The 24,511-nt window shown below is 41.7% G+C and overlaps 1 protein-coding gene across 1 annotated transcript in view; it reads right to left on the bottom strand.

Annotated features, from left to right (window-relative positions):
* The window catches only part of PHF20 (PHD finger protein 20), a 53,130-nt gene extending 29,393 nt beyond the window's left edge, over window positions 1–23,737 (bottom strand). The window contains exons 1-9 of the mRNA XM_008949104.1: window positions 23,623–23,737; window positions 16,860–17,031; window positions 16,587–16,671; window positions 15,783–15,862; window positions 10,056–10,443; window positions 9,547–9,654; window positions 8,316–8,492; window positions 7,365–7,538; window positions 880–1,158 (exon numbers count right to left, since the gene is read on the bottom strand). Coding sequence (XP_008947352.1) covers window positions 880–1,158; window positions 7,365–7,538; window positions 8,316–8,492; window positions 9,547–9,654; window positions 10,056–10,443; window positions 15,783–15,862; window positions 16,587–16,671; window positions 16,860–17,031; window positions 23,623–23,705 — 1,546 coding nt within the window. The 5' untranslated portion in view covers window positions 23,706–23,737. The remainder of the gene's footprint in view (window positions 1–879; window positions 1,159–7,364; window positions 7,539–8,315; window positions 8,493–9,546; window positions 9,655–10,055; window positions 10,444–15,782; window positions 15,863–16,586; window positions 16,672–16,859; window positions 17,032–23,622) is intronic.
* Window positions 23,738–24,511: the final 774 nt, after the last annotated feature.

Below are 24,511 nucleotides of genomic sequence, written 5' to 3'. Positions count from 1 at the left end.
TCTTAGAGAGAAGAGTAGTGAAAGATCAAATGCAAAGACAAAAACCACCAGGGAACTCAAAGAGAAAAATGTTTTTTATAAAACAAGCTCAGTCGGGAGACAAAAGATGACAATTTTTATGGACCTGCAGTACAAAGAGAAGTCAGTCCACAAGAATGAAGTCTGGATAGGATAGGTTATCAACAAGACTGCAGTTCACAACCAGTCTGGGCTGCCACTGATATTGTGCAAGACACTAGGAAGAACACTTCAGACAGCAAAATAATGAAGCAGAAGTTAATGTGATCCTGAAGACTGCAAAGCAGTTCTAACTGAAGCAGTGATTTTTTACCTAACCATTATGTTTTCAACCCTTTCCACTACCCATTAGTTGTGTGAGGATCTTTTTCAACTACGGATGTAGCAGTTGCATTTGTTAAAATACCAGGACTTCCCCTGCCCAAGGTTCTGCAATGAGACCAGCAAATACTGCAGAAACAGATACTGGATTTCTGGCCAAGTCTACTCCTCAAGTCAGAATATGAAATGTAAAGACTAAGTAAGAAACAGGAAAGAACTAGCAGTTACCCAGACTGTTTCCCTAACACAGAAAAGTCCAAGTCTTTGAACAATACTATTTAGATATTTGTCAAGCAAGGGGGGAAAAAAAAAAAAAAAAAAAAATTTAAAAAGTCAGAAACTCAGGGAATTGTAGTTTTGAAAAAAAGAATGGAAGTTTAATGCTCTAGTGACTTGCTACCAAGGAGTAAGAGAAGCTGGACAGCCAGTTCACTACAGAACATGGTCTGTCTTTCCAATTTCTGCTCCTTCCAGCTTGTCCTGCATGCTGCTATTTAAAAAAAAAAAAAAAAAAAAGGAAGAGATCATCAACATACTTACACAATGAACCAGCTGAGGTCCGTCCTCTTTTTGACCTTTCTTGATTAGCTTTTTCAGAAGCCAAAGAAGCTCTGGTTTGAATATTTCTTTTTACAGGGTTCTGTTGTGATTCTGCAGCCTTCTCCACTCCATGAAAGTATTTCATGTGATAATGCAATAACTTGGCTTTGCGGAAGGATTTTGAACAGTCCAAGAACTTGCATCTAAACTTGTGATCTTGATCAACAGTTGCAGCTTTTTTTGATGCAAGAAAATCAGCTCTCTTACTAGGTTTTGTTACTGTAAGAACAAAACAGATAAATTCCCCCATGCATGTGCTATATTTATCAAATGGTTTCCTAAACTTAAAATAACAAAAAAGTTACAAAATGTGCATGCATTCAAACATGTTAGTGATGAAATGCTGAAAAGAAACTTCTAATGCTGTGTCTGTCCTTAAGATCAATAGCTTTTAAGGGAAAACACCCTATTGTGCTCTTCAAAATTGGTTGTCATGACACCAGCGTTTTAATAAATGATTTATGGTCAAAAAATGACATTTTGCTTCCATGACTCCCTTGCCCAAAAGAGAAGATCACAATATATAGCACTATCATAGACAGGAGACTGAATTACACAGAGATTGTATATTTTAGTCAGAACACTGAAGGTTATGTTCTATCAAGTATTTATTTGGTTGTTTATTCACATCTTTGGTGAAAGCACTTTCCAAGGAAAACAGTTCTGCTGCTTTGCTTATAACTATTTTCCTGCCTGCTTTCTGGAGTTCTTACTGTCTTACCACCAGTCTGGTTACTTCCAAGAACAATGGAAGCAGAATGTCAGAACAACATTTTTCAAGTAAAATTGAAATTTTCCAGCATCAATGAAAGAATGAAAATGAGCAAAAGAACTGCTTGCAGAACGTCCCCTAAATTAGCTTCTCAAAAAAGGCAAGGAAAGTCTTTGCACTCAAATGGAAGAGTGTTTTAAAGTAACTGTTCTACATAGCACTGCTCTGCAACCTAGGGCTGTACCTAAACCCGAGCCAGTAAATTCCTATTTCTTCTTCCAGCATTTCAGAAACTTTTAATTCATGTTTTTGCTAAGCAATACACAAAAGAAACATTTTGAGCTAAAAGTAAATCAGATTATTGTCACTACTATCTGTACTCTATAGCACTCAGCAGAGGCATGAATTTGGAAACACACTGGTACAGGCAATCATCCAACAGTCATACATACAAAACCTCAAAAAAATCCCTCACCAAGTAGAGGACAATGGAAAGGTGGTGTCGTTTTTAAAAAAACGCTTCCAAATGTAGTTTTTCCACTTGTTTTGCCAGTACTAAAATATTTCTTCCATATTTACAAGTATCTTCAAGCTTGGAGGATTAAGAAAGAAGTATCTAAAGCTAAGACCCAGACCTAGCAACAGTGCTGCATACCTTCAGTTTTGCATCACATGAATGAAAATAAAGAAATTATATCAACAGTGGAAAACAAGGAACACAGAAGGACCCAGAACATTACAAGCAAGAATAAGTGCAGAAAGAATAAGTGCACATATGCAGAAGTGCTCTGCACACGAGTGTTAAAGGTACTGTTAACACAGTGCTGGCATAAGGGAACAGGACAGCTTGTTCAGAAATCTTTAGCAGGTAGCAACAGAAACGGTGTTACTGAGCGACATACTTGAAGGTTATGTCAGTGAAGAAACATCCTAGCTAGCTGTAAGTGAGCTAAACTCCGTTTAAGTACCTTCTCATGACAAAGAAACAAAACCTTGAAGCAATCCACAGAGATAAAACAAGCAAGGGTACTATGGAGGCTGTTACACAGGGAAGGCTTAGGAAGTCACACACATCAGACTGGTTAAAAGAAAGAATATTCAGTTAATTTTGAGCAGAAAATAGTAAAACTGCAGACAGTTTTTGGGTGTTGCACAAAGATAATGACAAGGAGAAAGACATTTTCACATAGGCATATTTAAAAATACGTTGACAGGGATGCTGCTTCAAGCAGTAAGACTGCAATAAAACCAGACATCTGGATCACACTGGTTGAATGACAAAAGTTTGTCATTATCAAAACTGGAATACACTGTACACCATCAGAAGTTGCATTCATAAAGAATGAAAAAATATTTCAGGAATGGTTAGTGAAATGGGCCTGTGGATTAGTGAGAGCAAAGGGAGAAAGGTTCTCTTGACTGTAAAGCTAAAAATCAACATGCAGGACAATGAAAAGGATCGTATTTCTATTTAATAACTAACACGAAGACAGGAAAACCCTAACTGCAGCAAAAGGGGATAATGGGGTCTTAGCCAAAAAATATTACAAAGATGAAAATGGACATTATCATACAACTGTCATGACGAGGCCCTGTATGCAAGCTCAGAGCACTTCCACTCCAACACGATGGACAAATTCTGGAGAAGAGACAGGGAACAGCTTCTAACTGATCAGCTGCAAGTTAGAAGATGAGCAGAGGATCTTGTCAGCTTAGTTTAGAAAAAGAGAGGTAACAGAGACATGGGATAAGGGGAAGGAAAGCAGACAAAAAAAGAAAAATTAGTGCAACTTGCAAAAAGAATCTATTTAGAGTAAGAAAAAGACAGACGATCCCACAGTTTAAATTATTAGCATCACAATCACATTTAGGAGCATCCTCCTTCTTCACAAGTAGCACAACAGAACTCCCTGCCACAGGGCACTGCAGGAAGCCAATGCCCAACCCCACATCCAGGAGAACCTCTGAAGAACCTGTGCTCAGCCACACGCTCTGAAGCCAATTCATTACACCAACACCTAATGAGGGGAACTTCATACAACTTCCGCTCAACGCATGATATTGAAGCTGGTTCTATGGAGAGTAAGTTTTGTTGTATTAGACTCATCTTTAGGCATTTGCCTTTCCAGAGGATCTTCATAGCTTTTTTTCCTGAGTACAGAGGAAGGATAATGACAGACCTACCACCTGCTATTTCTTCCCTGTTTATAACCAGAATTAAAACTCCTCATCCAGCATTTAACTAGCCATTACAATATTAAGCACAGAGACTCAAGGTCAAAAAACAATGTCTCCTTTAACTTTCACTAGCGAAAAAAACTATCCCTCCAGCATTGAAGTCAACAACCTCTCCCTTCTCATTGCTCTGTACTATCCAAGGTTAGAGCTATGACCAAGTTCACAGTAAAATGTCACTGTGTGAAGCCTCCGAGTCCACAGGAGATCTTCCCCCTCCCCACCAAGTCTTTGTTTGAACTGACTCCTGCCAGGACAGCGACAGTGGACAGCAGCACAGCACCTTGACTGAAGGCCTGCCATCCTGAGGCACCTTCTGCAACATACTGGTAAGCTCTCTCAGAGAGCCAACAGCGCACATAGCACTTAACATTTCCTCCAATTAAAGGCTGACTTACTGCAGTTTACACACATTAGATCTTCACATACAACTGCCTGTTAAACTGATGAGACTCTAGTCTCTATTTCTTGGTCTCCACAGAAATACTATGTGAAGGTCAAATTACTCCTTCACCTGCTGCTAAATTAAACACATATGTCTCTCTAGAATTCTTCCAGTGCTCCTATCAGTATCATTTTTAAGATCATTTATTACCCTTACCTTTCCTGAGCTGATGCTTTTTACAATGTGCTTTGGATCACTTCACACAATTGGGCTAGTTTCCTCATTAACTACCTATTTCTTTGGTCTTATTTCTTCTGAAATCTTGTATTTTCTCAAGTTCACCAGAAGTGTTCCTGTTCATCATTTTAGCACCCAAACTATGTTTCTTCCTTTATTTTATATTCCTGTCTTTCAAGATCTCAGTTGTGAAACAAAGAGCATATTGCCTAATTGCTCTTCTCAAACTACTTTAGGCAAGGACAACATTCAAGGATTTCCAGTGCACCCAGAATCCACTCACACATGTTGCAGTCCAAGAACAGAACTGCCTGACAGACATCTCTCCAAATACTGCTTACTGCACATCTGTTCCCTTGGTAGTTACCCACGAAATGTGTTAGCTCAGCTTTTGGCCTCCGACACCAGTTCTGCCCAGGACAGCACACTCAGACTAACAAGCAGGAAGGCACCAGCAATCCACACCCTGAGCTGTGCCTGGATCCCACTGGAGAGGCCCCTGCCACGGCACTGTGCACACAGGCTGCTCCCAGGGACAGCCCCCGTGCCCCTCCAGTGGGCACCCCACTGGCACCAAGGCACACCAGCACAATCCCAGAGCAAGGGAGGCACATACAGAAAACACAGATCCTCCTTCAAACACTGGAGATTCATCCACAACAGGGTCTATGGATTTTGGAACTCTTGTACCAACAAATCACTTGTTAATAATATTTTTAATATTGGTTAAATATGGAAACAGATTTTTGTCCTTGGATTTCAGGTGACCCTATACACTTCTTGTTACCCATCCTTCTGAGTTTTCTCCAATAGATAAACACCTGCTTGCCCCATCTGGATGTCCACCTAGGTGGATGTCTGGCATTTCTAATATTGAACCACATGGTTTTAATTAAAACCCATGCTCAGAAGCAGGTTTTTCAGACACCACCACAGTACTGAACTTCAGGTCAGAGTTCAATACAAGTGGGTATTCCTGAATTAACTTTAATTTGGCCTGCTCAAGTATGTACAGAAACACCAGTTGTCAGGTGTGCACAAGCTGTACCAGAAGCTTTGGGCAAGCAAGTGAACCATGTCATAGTCCCACAGCTTTACTACTTGTGTCCCATTAAGCCAGCTCAGAAGGCCACGTCCTGCACATCTCATCAGCGCGGCTGACACCACACGCGGAGGCATTACACCCCCAGCTGCAACCGTCCTCTCCTCAGGTCCTAACTGCAAGTGCTCAGCAACACCTACATGCAGAACTCAGAGGGAAGGGGTAATAAAGGCAAAAGGTATTCAAAGGGATCATAGCTTTTTGAACTCCCAATGGTTCAGCCATGCAGAGGTACACCTGTCACCAAAATTGTCACCAAAACGATGCTTCCCAAATGCTGAAAAAGCAAAACTGAGAAATACTACCTTATACATTTGAAATGTACAAGTGAACCCCATTCCCTGCTTCCTCCCTCCATCGCCTCAAGTTGCACCAGAGGAGGTTTAGATTAGCTATTATGAAAAATTTCTTCCCAGAAAGGGCTGTCAAGCCCTGAAAGAGGTTGCCCAGGGCAGTGGTGGTGTCCCCATTACTGGAGGGATTTAACAGAGGTGTAGATGTGGTGCTGAGGAACATGGCTTAGTGGTGACTTGGTAGTGGATAGGGGTTAACAGTTGAATTTGATGATCCTGAAGGTCTCCTCCAACCAGAATGACCCTATGATTCTAAAAACATAGCATCTCATCCCAACAGATCCAAGTTCAAGAGGATAAAACAAGGCAATTTTAAACTGCATCTGTGTTCTCAAGTAGAATACAAGTATGCAAGTAGAAGAAAAAGCAAAATATCTGCTGATATTTTACTTAAGCATAAATCCATAAATCTGTCAACCACTTCTCTTAAGTTTTTTCATGGAAGAAGGCATCTCCCCATCAGCAACAAATACACAGAAGCAATATTTTTACATAACCCAGCCTGTTTTGTTTATTTGTTCTCTCACAGTGAGTAGAAGTGATTTGTTTGCTGTAAACCCTAACACAAGCTGCTGAGTTCATACAGGCTCTCACTACAGAACAGCCCTTATATGCTCATCATCAGAGAGGGCTTCTGTAAAAAAAATAATAGCCCCTCCTGCCATCTGCAAAAAGCAGCTCCAGAGTGAAAATTTGCTAACAGGACACAGCTGTTCATCTTAAAATTACATTCAAGGATGCCTGTTCAGTTTCAAGGGCACCCTGGAAGAGAAGATCTTCAAATTCCAAAGGAATGACCTACAAAGCACAGAACTAGCTGCTAAGTTACCTGGCACTGCAAACTTCTAATAAACAGGGTACCAGTTTAGCTCACCTGGACAGCTGACAACTACAACAGCACCTGCCAGGCTCTTGTGTGGAGCTTCATCAGCTGTCAGCACATGAGCTTAAGGAACCCCAGTGAGGCTACACTGCCATACTCAGAGGAAGTGTGTGATAAAGTGGTTCTACCTGCTATAAAATGGGGAGGAAAAAATTTCTAGCCACTGGAATGAGCAACACTTTTTACATCCTTCCTTTGCTTCAGAAATTTGCAGGCAGGCTGTCAACAGCCCGTGTACTCAGAGCTTATACAGTATTTGTTAATTTTACCAATCACATGCAGAAAACTACACCCAGTCATTTAAAAATTATCATTTGCACCATTTGGAACATTTCTGTCCATCTCCAAAACATAAGATCAAACTGAGTCCATAAGGAACAACAACACAAGTTTTTCCCCATGGTTAACATTGCAAGAATGCACAATCTTTGTTAGCAACATCCATACAAGGACAAAACACCTGGCATCAACTGCCTTAAGGAATGCATCAATATTAAATACAAAATCAAAACTTCAACCTGTAGCAGCAGAAGGGTCCCGAGTTCTGACAGTGACAGAGGAAGACTCAGTGTCTTCAACTTTTTCTTCCTGTAAACTGGCGTCCGTACTGAGTGCTGTACTGTGTGACGTGTTCCCAGGAGATCCTTGTTCACTGAAACTTTGGTCAGACTCAACAGGAATTTCTAACTGGACTAGAATGGAGCAAAAAAATTTCACTGAGCAAAGCATTCCAGAACAGTGATATGCGTGTTCAAATTACAGCAGAGACAGATATCCATCCATGGCCAAACTGCTTGCTGTTGTATAAACACAAAATTAAGCCTTTACAAGAGCTACTTACAGCAACCCCCTAAATTTAGATCTGCTCTGAAACACAGACGCTGCTAACTATTTATAGCCTAAAATGAGTCAGGTCTCCTCAAACCATTCCCAGAGCTCCCCCAAAAGGGAAAGAGAGCATTATCTCCACCCAGGCTCAGAAGTATCCCATTTGATGCTTTTGGCATTCAACAATAGGATTAAACTGTAAGTTTAGCATTTGGGTTACCACTTCAATCTGTAAGTGTTAAGACTTCATAATTACCTCATTTTCACAAGCATAACTTGCATCCCTAAAACAAAAAAAAAACCAAACAACCCACCACAATGTTTCTTTTAAGTTATTCCACAACCTACAGAGCTCTCCTTTTGCAAGGCCAGCTATGCCAGCCAGTTATGCCTCTACTGCAGAACCTCCCACCATGCAAGTGAAATGCTAGGGATACTGACAGAAAGGGAATCAAAAGCAAAAGGCACTCAGGGTAGCAGAGAGAGACAAAACTTCCCCGAGTTCTCTGCACTGCTGATGACATCAGGTCTTCACTGCAGATACACAGCCTGCAGGTTATGCAAATGAAAATACAGTGCTTGCAACAGCTAGATGACTGCCATGTCACCAGAAATCCAGCATGTAGCAGGAAGCTGCTTACCCTTCTCAGATTCCTTTTGGTTAGACGCTGCATCTTTCAAAGACTGAATTTCTGTTGATACTGTGGTGAGATCTGCATTTAAAACCTCATGGCTAAGACCAGATGAGAGTCTTGAAGACCGTCTCCTGATCTGGTCTTTTTCAGGGTTATCTGAAGAATTCTTCAATTTTTCCTGAGCTGCAACAGACAAATTTAATGGCACCATGCAGTTACAGGATGACTAAACAGCCCACAAGCAAAATCTAACCTCAAAGTCACAGCTTGAGAGGGGGTTTGGGTGGGATTTTGTTTGTTTGTTTGTGGTGTGTTGTTGTTTTGTTTTGGGGTGGGTTGTGTTTTTTTTTCCCCAAGGAGAGGAAGGGGTTGTGGTTTGGGTTGTTTTGTATTTTTTTTTAAAGAACTCAGGTTAACAGCAAAATTCTTGGTGATTAGACTTCTCTGCAAAAGCTACAGATCATATTAGAAGTTTTAAATAAGCATAAAAATAGAGCAAAACCTATCTTATAGGTCTTTCGACTTGTTGTAACAGACTTCAAGCAAGAATACAGATCAATATCTCACTGGTAAAACATTGTTTTAAACAGCAACTGTCCCACAGAAATAAGTAATACAAAGTTTGATGAGAATTCAGATACAAAAAACTTTGACCCTAAACTGGATAACGTATGTGGGCTGAAGACCCTGTGGTGCTAAGGAGGTGAAAGACAGCTTCCTTCAGATCTTCATCTCCTTGTTCATGATACTACTACATGGAATTTTCTTTCCTCATCAATACACACAGGTTCTTCAGCATCACTACACAGTATTCCAAGCTAAATTAGAAGCTATTAGACTGCAGTAAGATGAATATTTCTCTAGTATTAAAGTTTCTTTGCTAAACAATGTGGCAGATCCATCTGGAAAATGAAGAGTATCTACAACTAGAAAAATGTTCTTATAACCTTCTGCATATTGGAGCCAATGTAATTACTGCTTCCTCTATGTCTATGAACTTCTACATCATGACTCACAGTTTGTGGCTCCTTTATCCAAACTCAGCTTCCAAGATTTAGGAGGAGATTTCAGCATGATAATGTGACAGTATGAATGGCCCATTTAAGGGGAACAGGCATGCGTTCCAGCTATTTCACATATCACAGGTCAAGGTTAACACTACAGATTTTTCCCCACCCTCCACTTAGGGTTAGAGAACTTTTCTTTACAAGAAAGCTGAATACTAAAAAACACTCACACAAGTTTTTTTCAAGCCTGGGACGCTTTGTTGGAACTTCACCTCCTTTAGGTATTTTCCGACGTCTTAACTCCAAAGTTATAGGCTGCAGTGTCTGAGAACTTGGCTCTATTTCAAAAGAGAACAAAAATTGAAAAAAAGAAAAATTGCAGACATGAAGCCGCAACATTCCCAAGCATCACAACATAAAATACTGAGCTTGCACAAACAAAATCTCACCTGCCTTTCCTCAGACTACGTATCAGCATTTAATCCTACCGTGGATTCGTTTTATAACGGATGAAGATTATTTGCCTAAATCTAATCTCTAGCCAAACCACTGAAGCTCCAAACCTGACTAGCAAGTATGTTTTTAGCTGCCCTAACCAAGCTTGAACAAAGATGAGTTTAAAACTCTTTAAAAATTTCTAGAGACTTAGGCTGTGAAAGAACAAGATTCTGCCCACTCCTTTAGGAGTGTTTGGAAGGGTTCTGATACGTGGTCTAAACGTGCAAGGTTAGCTACATACCAGTTGGAGGTGTTATTGGTGGTCTTCCACGTTTTCGTTTAGTTTCTTTTGTGTTTTCCTGTGGAATCTTCACGTTGTCATTCTCAGGCTTCTTCTCAAGTTCTGTATCTACTGAATATTCCATATCATTCTCTGATATATTCTCTTTATCTTCTTTTCCATTCTTAGATATATTCTTTTCTGAGACCTTGCCTTTTTCTGAGATGACTATCAGTTTTCCTTCTTTATCCTGTTGCTTAACTCTTTTCTCGGTCTTTAATGTCTTTTCATCCTTGTCTTTCTTTGCATTACCTGTTGCTTTCCTCTGTTCTTTAAATTTCTCCCGCTTTTCAGGAGATGACGGAATTTCATTACCTCTTTCCTTAGGCTTAGCATTACCCACAATATTCTAAAATGAAGAGAATGACATAGGAAAATTAACTTATTGCAGACTGAAAGTCTTCCCCCCCCCCTTGTATTTAGTAGGCTTGCATCCTTGTCCAATTTTTCCCAGGGTAAAAGCATACACTCTATTGCACCCCACAGACTAGAACTTTGGAGGCACCTGAACTGCCCAAGGAGCCATGCAGCTTCAACAGAACAGTGCAACAGATTCACCCTTAACAGCTCCGTGGCTTAAACGATTTGCTGTTTCTTCATTCTCACATGTAGGTTAGGTCCACACCAGCTTGTGCAGTACTACCTGCAAAGCCTACCTGGGACACTGAAGAGTCGGCACCAAGAGCACAGAAAAGGGCAAACTGCTAAATTTCCTGGATACAAAAAACTTCTCCTTGCACAAAAGAGCCTCATTCAAAACAGAGCAGTATTTTAGCTTGTCATTTGAATGCTACAGAAATGCGCTAACTTCATCAGGAACCACAAGGTGTTAAAATTTACACATTTCAATTTCAATTTGATAACCAAACTCTGAGCTTTGCTTTGTGTAATCTGTGTTCACCATGATGCTATGAAAACCCTAACAGTTCAAAGCCTGCAAGCCACTGATAAAATATTCAACTCTAACCTGATTTCCCCATAGCTCTTACAAAACAACACAAAACCAGGCATAACATCCCTCTATCAACAGGTTCACTGCTACTCAATATCCCCTCTGCTTTGTGATGCAGATTCACCTGGGGTCAAAGCCAGTTTTTTTTTTTTCACCCTTCCAATGACACTGCTATGGGCTCTCCTATAACTTCTCTGTTCTGACAACCAGAAACCTTCTAACTGTTAGGATTAATAATTTATATTTAATCATGTGTCAAAACCGCCTTTAGTTGAACCAACTTCTCCCTTCCTGTTGCCTAATAACCTGAAGCATTGAAGATCAACCACACTCCTTTCCAGCCACAGTTGTGCAAGGCACAAGCTCGCTCTGAACAAGGATAACAGGATAAGAAAGGCTAAATGCTTTGATATCTCCTTGGGGAAAGAAAGCAGAACAGCCAGTTCGGGTTATACAAAGCTCTGAGGATACAGACTCATTGTCTCCTTGCACTACACTACATCTTGCCTCTTCCCACCCCAACCTTCCTATCTGTACACAGCTTACCTGAACTAGTATCTTGTAAGATTGTAATTTTCAGACCACAGTCCTAAGAAATAATCTTCATGCAGTAAAATGGTGACTGTGCAATTCAATCACTCTATGATATTATTTCAACCATACTTGGCACAGAGTGGATAAAACCCCACTTTTTCAAAAAAGTGAGATCAAAAGATATCAAAAAGGCTGAGGTACTCAAAGACTTTCTTGCCTCAGTCTTGACTGACAAGTGCTCCAGTTGCACTGCCCAAGTCACAGAAGGCAAAGGCAGGGACAGGGAGAATGAAGAACTGCCCACTGTAGATCAGGTTTCAAGACCACCTAAGGAACCTGAAGGTGTGCAAGTCCATGGGAACTGACAAGATACATCCACAGGTCTTAAGGGAACTTGCAGATTAAGTTACTAAACCATTACCCATAATTTTTGATAAGTCATGACAGTCTGGTGACATTCCCACCGACTGGAAAAGGGGAAACATAACTCCCATTTTTAAAAAGGAAAAAAAGGAAGACATAGGAGACAACAGGGCAGCCTGTCTCACCTCTGTGCCCAACATGATCATGGAGCAGATTCTCCTGGAAACAAGGAAAATAAGGAAGTGATTTGTGACAGCCAACATGGCTTCACTAAAGGCAAATCATGCCTGACAAACCTGGTGGCCTTCTACAGTGGGGTTAGTGTTGGTGGTTAAGGGAAGAGGAACTGATGTCATCCACCTGGACTTCTGCAAACCGTTTGACAGTCCCGCATGACATCCTTGTCTCTAAACTGAAAGACACAGATTTGATGGATAGATAACCTGGTGAATAAGGAATTGGATGGATGGTCACACTCAAGGAACTGCAGTCAACAGCTCGACGTCCAGGTGATGAGTGGTATTCCTCAGGGGGCTAGTACTGGGACCAGTTCCATTTAACATCTTTGTCAGCAACATGGGACAGTAGAACTGAGTGCAGGCTCAGCAGGTCCGTGGACGACGCCAAGCTGTGTGGTGCAGCCAACACGCTGGAGGGATGCCACCCTGGGGGACCCTGACTGGCTACAGAGCTGGGCCCGTGCAAACCTCACAAAGTTCGGCAAGTGCAAGGTCCTGCACTTGGGTCGGGGCAACCCCAAGCACAAATACAGGCTGGACAGCAGATGGATTGAGAGCAGCCAGGCAGAGACAGCCTTGGGGGCGTTGGTGGATGAGAAGCTCAGCATGATCCAGCAATGTGCACCTGGAAAGCCAATCACATCCTGGCCTGCATCAAGAGCACTGTGGCCAGCAGGTCAAGGGAGCTGATTCTGTCTTCTACTCCGCTCTGGTGAGACCCCACCTGCAGTGCTGGGTCCTGCTCTGGTGCCTCCAGCATAAGAATGACCTTGAGCAGGTCCACATGAGGGCCATGAAGACGAGGGAGCTGGAGCACCTCCCCTATGAAGGCAGACTAAGGGGGCTGGGTTTGTTCAGCCTGGAGCACAGAAGGCTCTGGGGAGACCTTATAGCAGCCTTTCAGGACTTAAGGGGGACACTACAGGAAAAATGGACACTTATCAGGGAGTGTAGTGACAGGACAAGGGGTAGCAGTTGTAAACTGAAGGAGTGAAGATTTAGATTAGATGCAAGGAAGAAAATCTTGAGGGTGGTTAGATACTAGGACAGGTTGCCCAGAAAGGTGGTAGATGCCCAGTCCCTAGATGTGTTGATGGCCAGGCTGGATGGGGCTTTGAGCAATCTGATTTAGTAGGTGTCCCTGCCCACAGCAGGGGGATGGAAAGTAGATGATCTTTAAGGACTCTTCCAACACAAACTATTCTTTGATTCTATGAAATTGCTGTGTATTTCATGAAAATAGCTAGGGATCAGGGAAGAAAGTCTTTACCTTCTTAGGTATCCAAGCATCACTTCTACCAGACATCATAAAAATCTGTCTTCTCTAAGAGTGTTAATGGCCACAGCTATGGGAGAAGCTTCAATGGAAACTTAACCATTAATTTAAAAAACAACAACAAAAAAAACCCAAACACAACCAACCTTCAGACATTAAGTTTCATCAATTGTGATGTTCATGGAACCACCTGATTTGAATCAAGTATGTGGTATGGAACACCCATTAACTAGCTTAATTATTCTCAAGAAACAGAGCCATAAAAACAGTATGTCTGAATTACCTCTTGGTGTTACTGGACTCTCAAAAGCTGTGTGCCCTTGCAGAAGTACATTCACACTGTGCGGGTCATCAGCATTTTACCATTGCTGCTCAATACAGCAGTTACACCCTCTACACAGGGTCCGAGTTAACACTGCCACTAAAGACAACCAGCTTGCATGGTTCCCTTCAAAATCAGGTGTGTTTGGAGTCTCTTTTGACTTATTTGTTGTTTTAGTTTCTTGGGTCTTCTTGTCTGGTTTCTGGGGGGTTGGGTTTGTTTTATTCAAAAAACAAACAAACAATCAAACAAAAAAACCCTCAAACACACCCACCACCCAAACCAACTAAGATGTGAGTCATGTGCTTCTTCATGGCTACAGCCTTTCCTACTGATGAACAGGGACAAGAAACTTTCTCTCCACTGCCAGCATGCTGTACCTGAATCCACACGTACAGCATGTATTAATGCTGTACCTGAATCCACACAGTAACTTGTATTCATGACTGAATCCTGAGCTCTCCAGTGGCTCAAATACTTTTTTTTAAACCTTCACTTCCAATTGTGTAAACACAGCTCACTAGGGAATTCTCCCTTTATGTTTAAAGACAGAAAAAATATTCTAGCATAACTTATTTCTTGGGTTAAAAGAAATCTTCCCGGACAGTGGAGAAGAAAAGGGATTCAAAACCTATCCAAAATTATGTAGAAACATGAAACTCCCCAAAGAGGAGTGGAAAGACAAAATATTTTGCCCTTCTTATGCAGAACATTTAAAAAATTATTCAACTTCATGTATTTAAAATTAAATACGGCAGAAACAATTCTCACAGCAATGAGATCCTTCAGGTAGTTCCCTTGTGAGCATCAGTCAACCCTCAACCAGGCACAATTTCTACCATTTGAAAGCTATTAAGAGCACTTTTGTGGCAAATCTGAAACAGTCTTCCCTCCCAACCTGGCAGGTTCACAAATCTGGAGGCCTCCTCCAGGGACTGGCATGCCTCTTCACAACAATGACAGATTTCAACTGTACCTATTAATATTCATTACTGGCATCTGAATTTAAGACTTGTACAATAGCAGGGGTTCAATTTCATTGCTCAAAGTGACAGTACCAGAAGGCATAACTAAAAACACAGGCTATGGCTACCACACAGGAACACGTGCTAAGATTTCAAACTTAAAACCATTCATGCAACGAAAATTATTCTGCAGCAGGTGCTAAGGAGTTTTAACCAAGTTACACAAGTCTAGAACTTGTCAGCCTTTCCTACAAGGTGCCCACACATGAAAACTGAAGTACAAAGCAGCACCCCATCATTCTCACCGTGAGCAGGGCAAAAACTGTACTAATTTTTATTTTAGAATGGCTCACTATTACTTTCCACCACAAGCTGAAGGCTGACCCACAGCACTGAGCAGATGAAGGGCTGGTAGAACAGTCAAACCATAGAAGCAGAATGTGGACTGGTGAAAAAAACAAAACTTACCTTCTCAAAGTTCTGAGGCGAAAAATTACTAGACAGGTTCCTTAAAAGTCTCGAGTAACTACTATCAAGTAGTTACTTTGGGAACAAATAGTTTCTGTTCAACTCCATAGTTCCCATCCCTTCATTTTTAAGATGTATATATTTAAACTAATCTCAAACAGGTGAAGCAACCAAAGTTGGTTATTAGGTTTCAATAACCTACCACTAGCTTTAGTATGGGCACTCTGAATCCTGCAGTAATTTTAGAGAACTGTTTTATTCCTGTGTCTATGACTTCTTTAGGTCAAGAGGTGCATCCATCAGAAACACAGAATGGCAGGGGTTGGAAGGGACCTATGGCGATCATCTAGTCCAATGTCTCTGCCAACAGCAGCCCACCTAGATCAGGCTGCAACCTGAGAGCTTTGAAAATCATAACATGAAGATTTGCATAACGTTTTGAGGGATTTTATTTCAGCTCTATTGTATGTCAGCAATAGAGATACTTTATTTTATATTTTGTAATTCATCAAATCCAGCCACCTGAACTACTGATTTTAGAATACACTAACAGCACAAACAATACTTACCTGATCTTTGGAAAAAGCTTTGACATGAATGTTTTTGACAGTCTGAACTACACCATCATAAAATTTCACAGTGTATGTACCTAAAATTTGAAAATAAAGTATAAGAGTTTAAAGATCAGAAGTTAATTACAGCATTTACCAACAGCTCCAATACTCCAGCTGCTTATTTAGTCCTAGATTAAAGCTGCCTTAGCTGTATTGTTAGAAACTTCAACAGCAGAGGTCATTTCACAGGCCGAGTAAGAGAGATGGTGAAGTTACCAAAAATAATTAGGGTAAGCATAAAGGTGCATGTCTAAGCTTAGACCTGCTCCTTAGATATACTTCCCTCATGAAACCAAAAATATTTTTGGTGGAATACTCCAATAGATGATGACACAGACTTTTTCTCCTTGATCTTATAACACAGTCCAGAGAAAGCACAAGGACAAGTCCTTCATAGTTCCTTACTGATACTCAAAATGGACAAACATGGCTATGCTGCTTCCCTACCTTCCCCCCCACCCCCTATTTGTCAGGGGTTCTATGCATCTCTTGATAAATAGATGCATAGATAAATAAACTTAAGAAGAAACAACTTTTCCCAAATACTTAGACTGGATACCCCAGCAGACAATTCTCTCATCTCATGAAAGGGGTAAAAGGTTAGGGTAAAAAAAAATTGATGGCAGACTAAAACATAATTGACAATAAAACTTTTGACACTTCTGTCTGCTGTACTGCTCTCCATCTAGGCAATAAGGCTGGAATACAATTATAAATGCTTTACTAACAAGTATGACAAAACTAAAAGTGACTCCTTACCATCTTTGTTAACAGAAGTAACTTTGGCTGGATAGAAGCGACAATCAGACCAGCATGCCAACACCTGATCATTTATATGAAATCCCTAAAAGACAGTAGTTAGAAGTGTTTTCAGCAGAGAATGACTGAAACATACCTCATTAAAACATCTAAATTATTGATTTTTTTTATACAGGAGGCAACACAGCAACAGGGAAGCATTTTAATGGTCACAATTCATACAACTGCACATTTAAGTGTTACATACTCCAATATCCTCTATTTTCTACTTACTGCACAATCTTCTTCCTCATGCAATCCTTCCTTTCTTAACTGTATTTTCTCTAGGGGACGCAGGTAAGGGCTGTCCCAACAGAACCACTCATCGTATCTATGGTTCCAGCGTTTGAAATGAATAAGCACCTTCCCTTCTTCATAATCAATGTCTTCAATGTGAGCTGGGTACCTGGTGAAGAGGCAGATTAAAACATTAAGAATAAGGTAAAGTGTCTCAGACACTTCACTAGAGTACAAAACATACACAAATGGAGCCTTCTGCATGGTCAAAAGCAAGCATCTGAAGGTCTGCATGGTCAGGTGTGATGGGGGGCCAAGCAACTACACCTAACCACCTTTAGCTTCTACAAGCTTTGTATTATTTGATGTATCACTCGTACAAGCAATAAAGATGCTACAAAATGACTAAGTACTCTGCACAGTACAAATCTCAAAACTGAACAGCAAAGGCAAATACTGGCTTCAGAAGAGGAAACAACCAAGGAGTTCTTAGTCTGGGGTTGAAAAAAAAAAGCGTAACTAAAGATCAAGAAGTGAGAAAAACCTTCCTTACACACAGAAATTCCACATATCCACAAAACTGATAGCTTCAGCTCGCTCTTATCAAGAGTAAGATCTGGAGGGCAATACACTCACTCCTCTCTTCCCAGTGTAACAGCAAAAGTCTAACAGGCGTGCTAAATCTAATTTAAGTGTCAGGTCCCCAGAGTTAAACTCCATCTGCAGAGTACTGGGACTTTTAAACAAAAATCTCTCAGTATATTAGGAGTCAAAGAATCTGAGATAAGTCAAATTCAGCTGTTTTTAATCAGGAAGACCTTATAAACTATGCATTTCTTTAATTGCATTGGTAATTTGTAACTTCAGGAAGTATTTCAGAAGCACAGCATACTTCACTATCCCAACTGAACATAACATCCTAACAATTGATGTTTTCCCCTCCACAGTAACAGTGCCGGAGGGAAAACTTCACAGGTTGGTGTTTTCAGTTACTTGTATAGGAAAGATAAGGCCCCACTGAATTCTTGAAGGGATGAGGGGGGGGAAAAAACCCACAACCACACAAGTCCACGTGTTATCTTTAATATCAATGTTATCTTTAGTATCAATGATATGGATGAGGGGGTCAAGTGCACTTTCAGTCAGTTCACAGACAACACAAAACTGAGTGGGAGAGTTGATCTGCTCGAAGGTTGGGAGGCTCTGCAGAGGGATCTGGACAGGGTGAATCCATGGACCAAGGCAAACTGCTGAGGTTCAGTGAGGCCAAGTGCTGGGTCCTGCACTTTGGTCACAACAACCCCAGGCAATGCTACAGGCTTGGGGATGAGTAGCTGAAATGCTGCCAGGCCAAAAAGGAGCTGGGGATGCTGGTGGACAGTTGGCTGAACATAAGCCAGCAGTGTGCCCAGGTTCCCAAGAGGGCCAACAGCATCCTGGCCTGGATCAAAAATACTGTGGCCAGCAGTAGGGAAGTGATTGTGCCCCTGTACTCAGCACTGCTGAGGCCACAGCTTGAGTACTGGGCTCAGTTTTGGGCACCACAGTATAAAAAGGACATTGAGGGGCTGGAGCAGATCCAGAGAAGGGCAGCAAAGCTGGTGAAGGGTCTGGGGAACATGGCTTGTAAGGAGCAGCTGAGGGAACTGGGATTGTTTAGTCTGGCAAAGAGGAAGCTGAGGGGAGTAGAGGCTTCCTGCTCTCTACAACTACTTGAAAGGAGATTGGAGTGAGGTGAGTGTTGGTCTCTTCTCCCAGGTTACCAGTGATAGGATGAGGGGAACTGGACTCAAGTTGTGCCAGGACAGATTTAGCAGGCTATTAGGAAAAACTTCTGTACTGATAGAGTGGTGAGACTTTGGATCAGGCTGCCCAGGGAGGTGCTGGAGTCCCCATCCCTAGAAGTGTCCAAAAAGCATGTAGATGTGACACTTGGGGACATGGTTTAATGGTCATGGTAGTGTTGGATGATAGTTGGACTTGATAATCTTATAATCATAAAGGTTGGAAAAGACCTCTATGAAATATTCTTTATCTGATAAATCACACTTCAGAAGATAGAACAAGTCATAGAAAGAAATGGCATCTCAAAAGGACCAAGCCTGATGCTAAAATAAAACCCAGAGATGTCAGAACTAAGACTTAAATTCAACACAGGCTACCATTCTACAAGGATTAAAAGAATAGCTACCTACACCTGAAACTCTTCAGCAGAACTGGGAGTTGTCCAGCCATGACTCGTTCAAAAGAACTATAGACAGGCCACACCAGAGGCTTCTACTGCAACTACAGACTGAGGCTCTGCCTCACACTCAGTGCCACATGCCTCAACCTGTGCTATTGGTTCATCCCAATACAGTATCAAAAACACAGGCAGCAGAAGCTGTGGAGAGGAAGAGGGAGATACTTATGGCAGGGACATTTTTAGCTGGTTACCAGCTTCCTAGGAGGGAAATAACCCACCAACTTCTTCCCACTGTGGAGAGACAAGCTCAAATTACAAGAGCCAACTATGATACAACACTGTTCCCTGCTTTACACACAGTAAAGAAGAACCTTCTCCACCAGAACCATCACCCCAGACCCACACACCAGCACCACCTGCCCCTATCCCATCTCACCTTTTAAAGACTCCCTGATGGGGCAAGGGCCACTGATTTATCATCAGGGAAAATCACCTGACAGAGAACAAAACTTCAGCCCAGCTGAGAGACAGTACAGGTGAAGTGGTGCTCTCAGCCAGCTCCAACTCTAATATGCTCCAGAGTCTGAACAAATCATCTCTTTCTAAACCAACCAACATCAGCAAACATATTCAGTGCTCTTGATAGCCCCTGTCTGTGATACTACCTTCCTTTCAGACAAAACACAGCACTGGCAATTTCAAAACCAAGAAGAAAGGCTCATACGTTCTCAAAGCTCTGAGCACCACACAATGACAGCTCCAGCAAGAGCTGCACCCTAGCCTTCAAAGCAGGGAGCAAGCATGCCATGCCAGGAGGCACAAGGCCTCGCAGAGCTACACGGAGGAGCAGTAACACAGCTAATCCATACACATGCACAAAAAGCCTCTGAACACAGCAAGGGGGAAAGGCAATTTGAAAAAAGTTAAGATTTGCTTACCAAGAAAACATACTATGGTAGGATACACAAAGTGAAAGGCCAATAGCTGAAGCCTGGCTAAGGCCTGAAAAAAAGAGTGCAATTGCCACGTGTCTAGGGATGGCCCAGCACATCCTCCCTCAAACCACAAGGGAAGCATTCAGCTGACTCCATGGGTTCCCAAGGCAACTAACTGCTCCTGAGTAGGAAATCCCCAAATGGTACTGATTTGAATATTTATCTAAAACACTGTGAAAAGCTGAAATCAGACACAACTTGTTCTGGGAGGCCAGAGCAAGTAGTTTTCCAGCTCAGTTCAAGAGGAATGATAAATGAGCTTGTACCTTTCCAGACCCTATGCAGTGGCCAAACAGTAAGGGAAAGCCTCCGAGATGCCCAGACTCCTGGCAGCAGTATTGATAAAAACCCAAGCAAAAAAATATCAAATAGCATAACTCTCAACAGCCCAGAGTTAACAATGACTGGCAGCTTCAGATTACTGCTGAAAGAGCCCAACAAACAATACAAAAATGGGCTTCTTGTAGACATGAGTGTAAAACCACCCTCTTCTGGGAAGAGGTAAGTATCTGGAAATTCATCATCAGGGTGCTGACTGAATGAGTTCCTATGGCAGTCCTGAACTAGTTTGTCTCCCTCCCCTCTCCTTTCCTAAATGGAATTGCCATATACTCCCTCTCTCTTGAAGCTATGAATGGAGAATTTTACTGCACTCAAAGCAATGCTGAGAGGAAAGGAAGCATCTAGGAGAACTAGTACTATGAAGGACAACAGCTATGGAGTTTCATCTTTTCAGTACTGAAAGAAAGCCCTAACAGCCTGAGGCATTAAACTCATGGAACTGACAACCTAAACCTTAACAGGACAGCACAACAGCAATACTAATCTTGCTTTCAATACGCAAGAGCCTCACCCAGAATCCAAGTCCCTTCACGTCAATTTTACTCGCACACCAGACAGAACAGTAAGAGAGGAGGTGTGCAGCCAGTCGGGACTGAAGAGTTTAAATGATCCACTGCAAAAACTTCAAGAATCCAGTTCCACTGGGACAGCAGATCGATGCCCATCGTTACAGATAGCCACTCTGGGACCTCTCCATGTAGGACTGCACCCAGGGAGCAGTCCCACTACTCCATCCTCAGCTCCAGCACTGTGGACCAAGAGACCCATCAGCATGCACAGAGGCACTCCCTGATGGCCAGAGCCCTCCCGCTTCAGTGCGCGGGGATGAACGACACTGTCACAAGTCCTTCATGGCAGCTCTGATGCACCAACCAACACCTAAGAACCAAGCCAAGCACCAGAAGTACTGACAGTACTCCCTGGAGCTCGAGTCTAGGTGGTGACAGGCAACTGCACTGGGAAATGAAGTGGATTTCCAGTATGTTTTGATGCTAGATGCTACAAAGCAGCCTTTGATAAGAGCTCTAAAGATGCAAAATTCACTTTGCACCTTGGCAAAGAGCAGATTCTGCATTGACTACTCAGCTGTCATACACATCATTTTTTCCTCTTCACTAGGGTATCACATCCAAACACCCTCAAAGTCTTGAGCTAGCATTTCAGGGCACAAGCCACTGCCACGAAAGGCACTTAAACAGGTCTCTGAGACAGAACACTTTCCAAAGTGCCACTGCCATCAGAGAAGCAACACTGGCCCAGGAACCGACTGCTGTGTTTGGTACTGAACACAGAATCAAAGCCAGCCCTCTGATCAAGCAAAAGACTTCTGCTCACACTTAAGTGCCAACACAGCAACAAGAGTTCACATAGGAAAAGGACCTCTGAAGGTCCAGCACTGTAGGAAGCAAGTATCAGCAAGTGTAAAGTTCTGTGTCCACGTAGAAGGAGCACACTGTAACCAGACCGCAGCGTGGCCCTCTTCACACAGGGCCAGGTCAAAGTAGCAGTGTCAAAGTCTGCTGACCTCCACAATTCCACACTTGGGGAGGTGTTTCAGTCTGTCACCACTGGTATTGCTAAGAGAAAATAAGCCTTCAGCTCTTACATATTTTGATTCACAAACCCTGAAAACAGAAGTATGGGCAGGTCACCAGTCAAGCAAACACAGACTTTCTGACTCAGGTTTCAAAAGCTTATCAGGCAAAAGAAAACGTTCAGAACTGGAGAGTTAATAACCAAGTTGAGAGCTCAGAGAGTTGAAAAAACATTGTGGGTAAGACAGGTCATTTCAGATCAAGTGTTTTTGATCAAACAACATGGCTTGGTTTTGGACATGCAGCATATTCAAAATTCAAATTTAAGCCATGGATATTGGAAAGTACAGTAGATGTTTAACTCCCCAAAATTTTCACATGTAAGACCTACGTACAGCCATACTTCGAGATACTGTTGCCATCCAAATGTGTCAGAAGGGTAATAACAATCACAGACATGAGTTATTAGCTTTACTCAAACACAATCTACACTAAGCTGCACCTTTAATAAGCCTACATTACAGACGAGCTAAGAAATCTCATTTCTCATTTTTACAGGCATGACATTTTTTCTGTGTAAAAAAAGCTGAAGAATACAGAAGATGTGTGCAGACCAGCCTAACTACACAGGAAAGCCAGCATGACATGCAAGTATGATTTAATGTTTGTACTTCACATTCTCTCCACAAAGACCTACATTTACTCATAGCCACAATTCCAATACACTTGCACCTGGGAAGTAGAGAAATGCTCTGCATGCAACCAAGGTGTTTTGGAACAAGGCCCGTGTCGAAGGCAGCGCCCTGTCCTCCTGGGATGGCCAGATTGTTCACAACACTGTGACTCCTGCAGGCTTAATCTGCCAGCAGGTTCCAGTCTAAAGTACAGTCATGTCTTACCCACATACTCCTAAATACAAGTCAGCTGTGGCTGATTTCAGGAGAAAGAAGAGAGCTTAAGGAGGTAATAAAACCATATCAATTCCTGTATTTAAAACGACTTTGACTCCAGGAATCTTTACTGTATGCCTCATTCACTGAGTATTAATAAACACTAATTTTTGATCTGACTTCCTAAAATGGACATTAGAAGGTTCAAAGTTAGCCCAAGTAATTTTTAGGCCTTTTTTCCCCCCTTCCTACTGCAGAGATTAGTCAAGAAAAAGTGTTTTTCCTCACAACTGAAGTCCACAAGACAGGCTCCAGAGCAGACTTCTCAGTGTGGAATGAGTTTCCCTAGTTGGTTCTTTAATTTTAAAGTTGACTGCCCTCAAATGACCACAGGTTGTAACAATTTCAACCTGACTTTAAAGCTATGAATTCACAACAGCAATGTGAAAGGCCGTAGCAAGGAACTACCCTGGGTAATCCATACTGCAAAGGATTTCTCTCTCCATTAATCTCTGCTCTGCAATCTGTGTATAGCACAGAACTTAAAATATGATTTCAGGAGTACCAAAGTGTGAAGTCCCACTGGATCTATGGGTATTCCTATTTCCCAGACGAAGACAGCACCAGGACACTTCTTAAGAGCCAGCACAGCGTATCAGCATCTATCGCCCATTGCAATCACTGGTATATAAACTTCTATAAATTATTTTCCTACAAACTAATGATGAGGACTCTAAATATTGTACCAATACAAAGTGTATAAGATATTAAAGACTTAGAGTTAATATAATATGAATGGTTTTAAAAAAATACCAGTTTTTTAATCTGTCACGGGCTTCCAACTGGGCTCCCACCTCAAAGTTGATCCCTCTTCTATTCGGAGGATGTTTTGTCATTTTGTAATATCAACACTGCTGATTTTATTCCCCTGAAAAATGCAATTAAATATCAATCACTAATCAAGACATACACAAAATAAGCTTATGTACCATAATCCCCAAAAACCCAGATGTTAAGGGACCTCTGGATTTTTGGTCTGCAGAAAGTAATGGGGGCAATTATGTCTTAAACAAGTGTTCCCAAGTGACAGTATGCAGAATCATTCCAAAAATGTGTTCAAAATGGTAGCTACTGAACCATGAAAGATTGAAGCTCAACCTTTGTCCAACAGCCCAAGTTCCAGGTCAGTTAAGAACTCTGCAACCCAATGCTTATTCACAACTGAGATGGAAGTTTCATAATATTCTCTCCCCCCTCCAAGTTTTCATGAAAACAAGGAATCCAGTAAACAGCGAGTGGGCAAAACCAAACACAGTAACAACCTTTCAACAGCTACTGTGTTAGTGAAAGACTCAAGAACACTGTCATCTCACCACTACATATTAAATGGAGTTCAAAGACATTAGAAATAAGTAGTTTCTTTACACAGTTTTAAAAGACTGTCTACACTGCTTGCATATCTGCATTGCTTTCTTACCAACTCTCCACCATTTTAACCAGAAAATAAAAATGGTCTTCATTAAGACATGTTTCCTACAGCTAATATAAACATTTAAGAAATCTTGCCAAAGTAGCTTCTCCCAAGGTACATTTATTGGAAAGCCTGGTCAGGAGCTTTTTTCAAAGTAAAAATTTTGTCAGTTGTTTCTCACAGTTACAAGATATAAATTATGATCCATTCCTGTAGTCTTCAAGCTCACAA

This window comes from Merops nubicus, unplaced genomic scaffold (genome assembly GCF_000691845.1).
Source record: "Merops nubicus isolate BGI_N331 unplaced genomic scaffold, ASM69184v1 scaffold21071, whole genome shotgun sequence".
Taxonomy (NCBI): Eukaryota; Metazoa; Chordata; class Aves; order Coraciiformes; family Meropidae; genus Merops; species Merops nubicus.
Note: the sequence above shows the minus strand (reverse complement) of the source record. Positions and strands in the feature narration are given on the sequence as shown.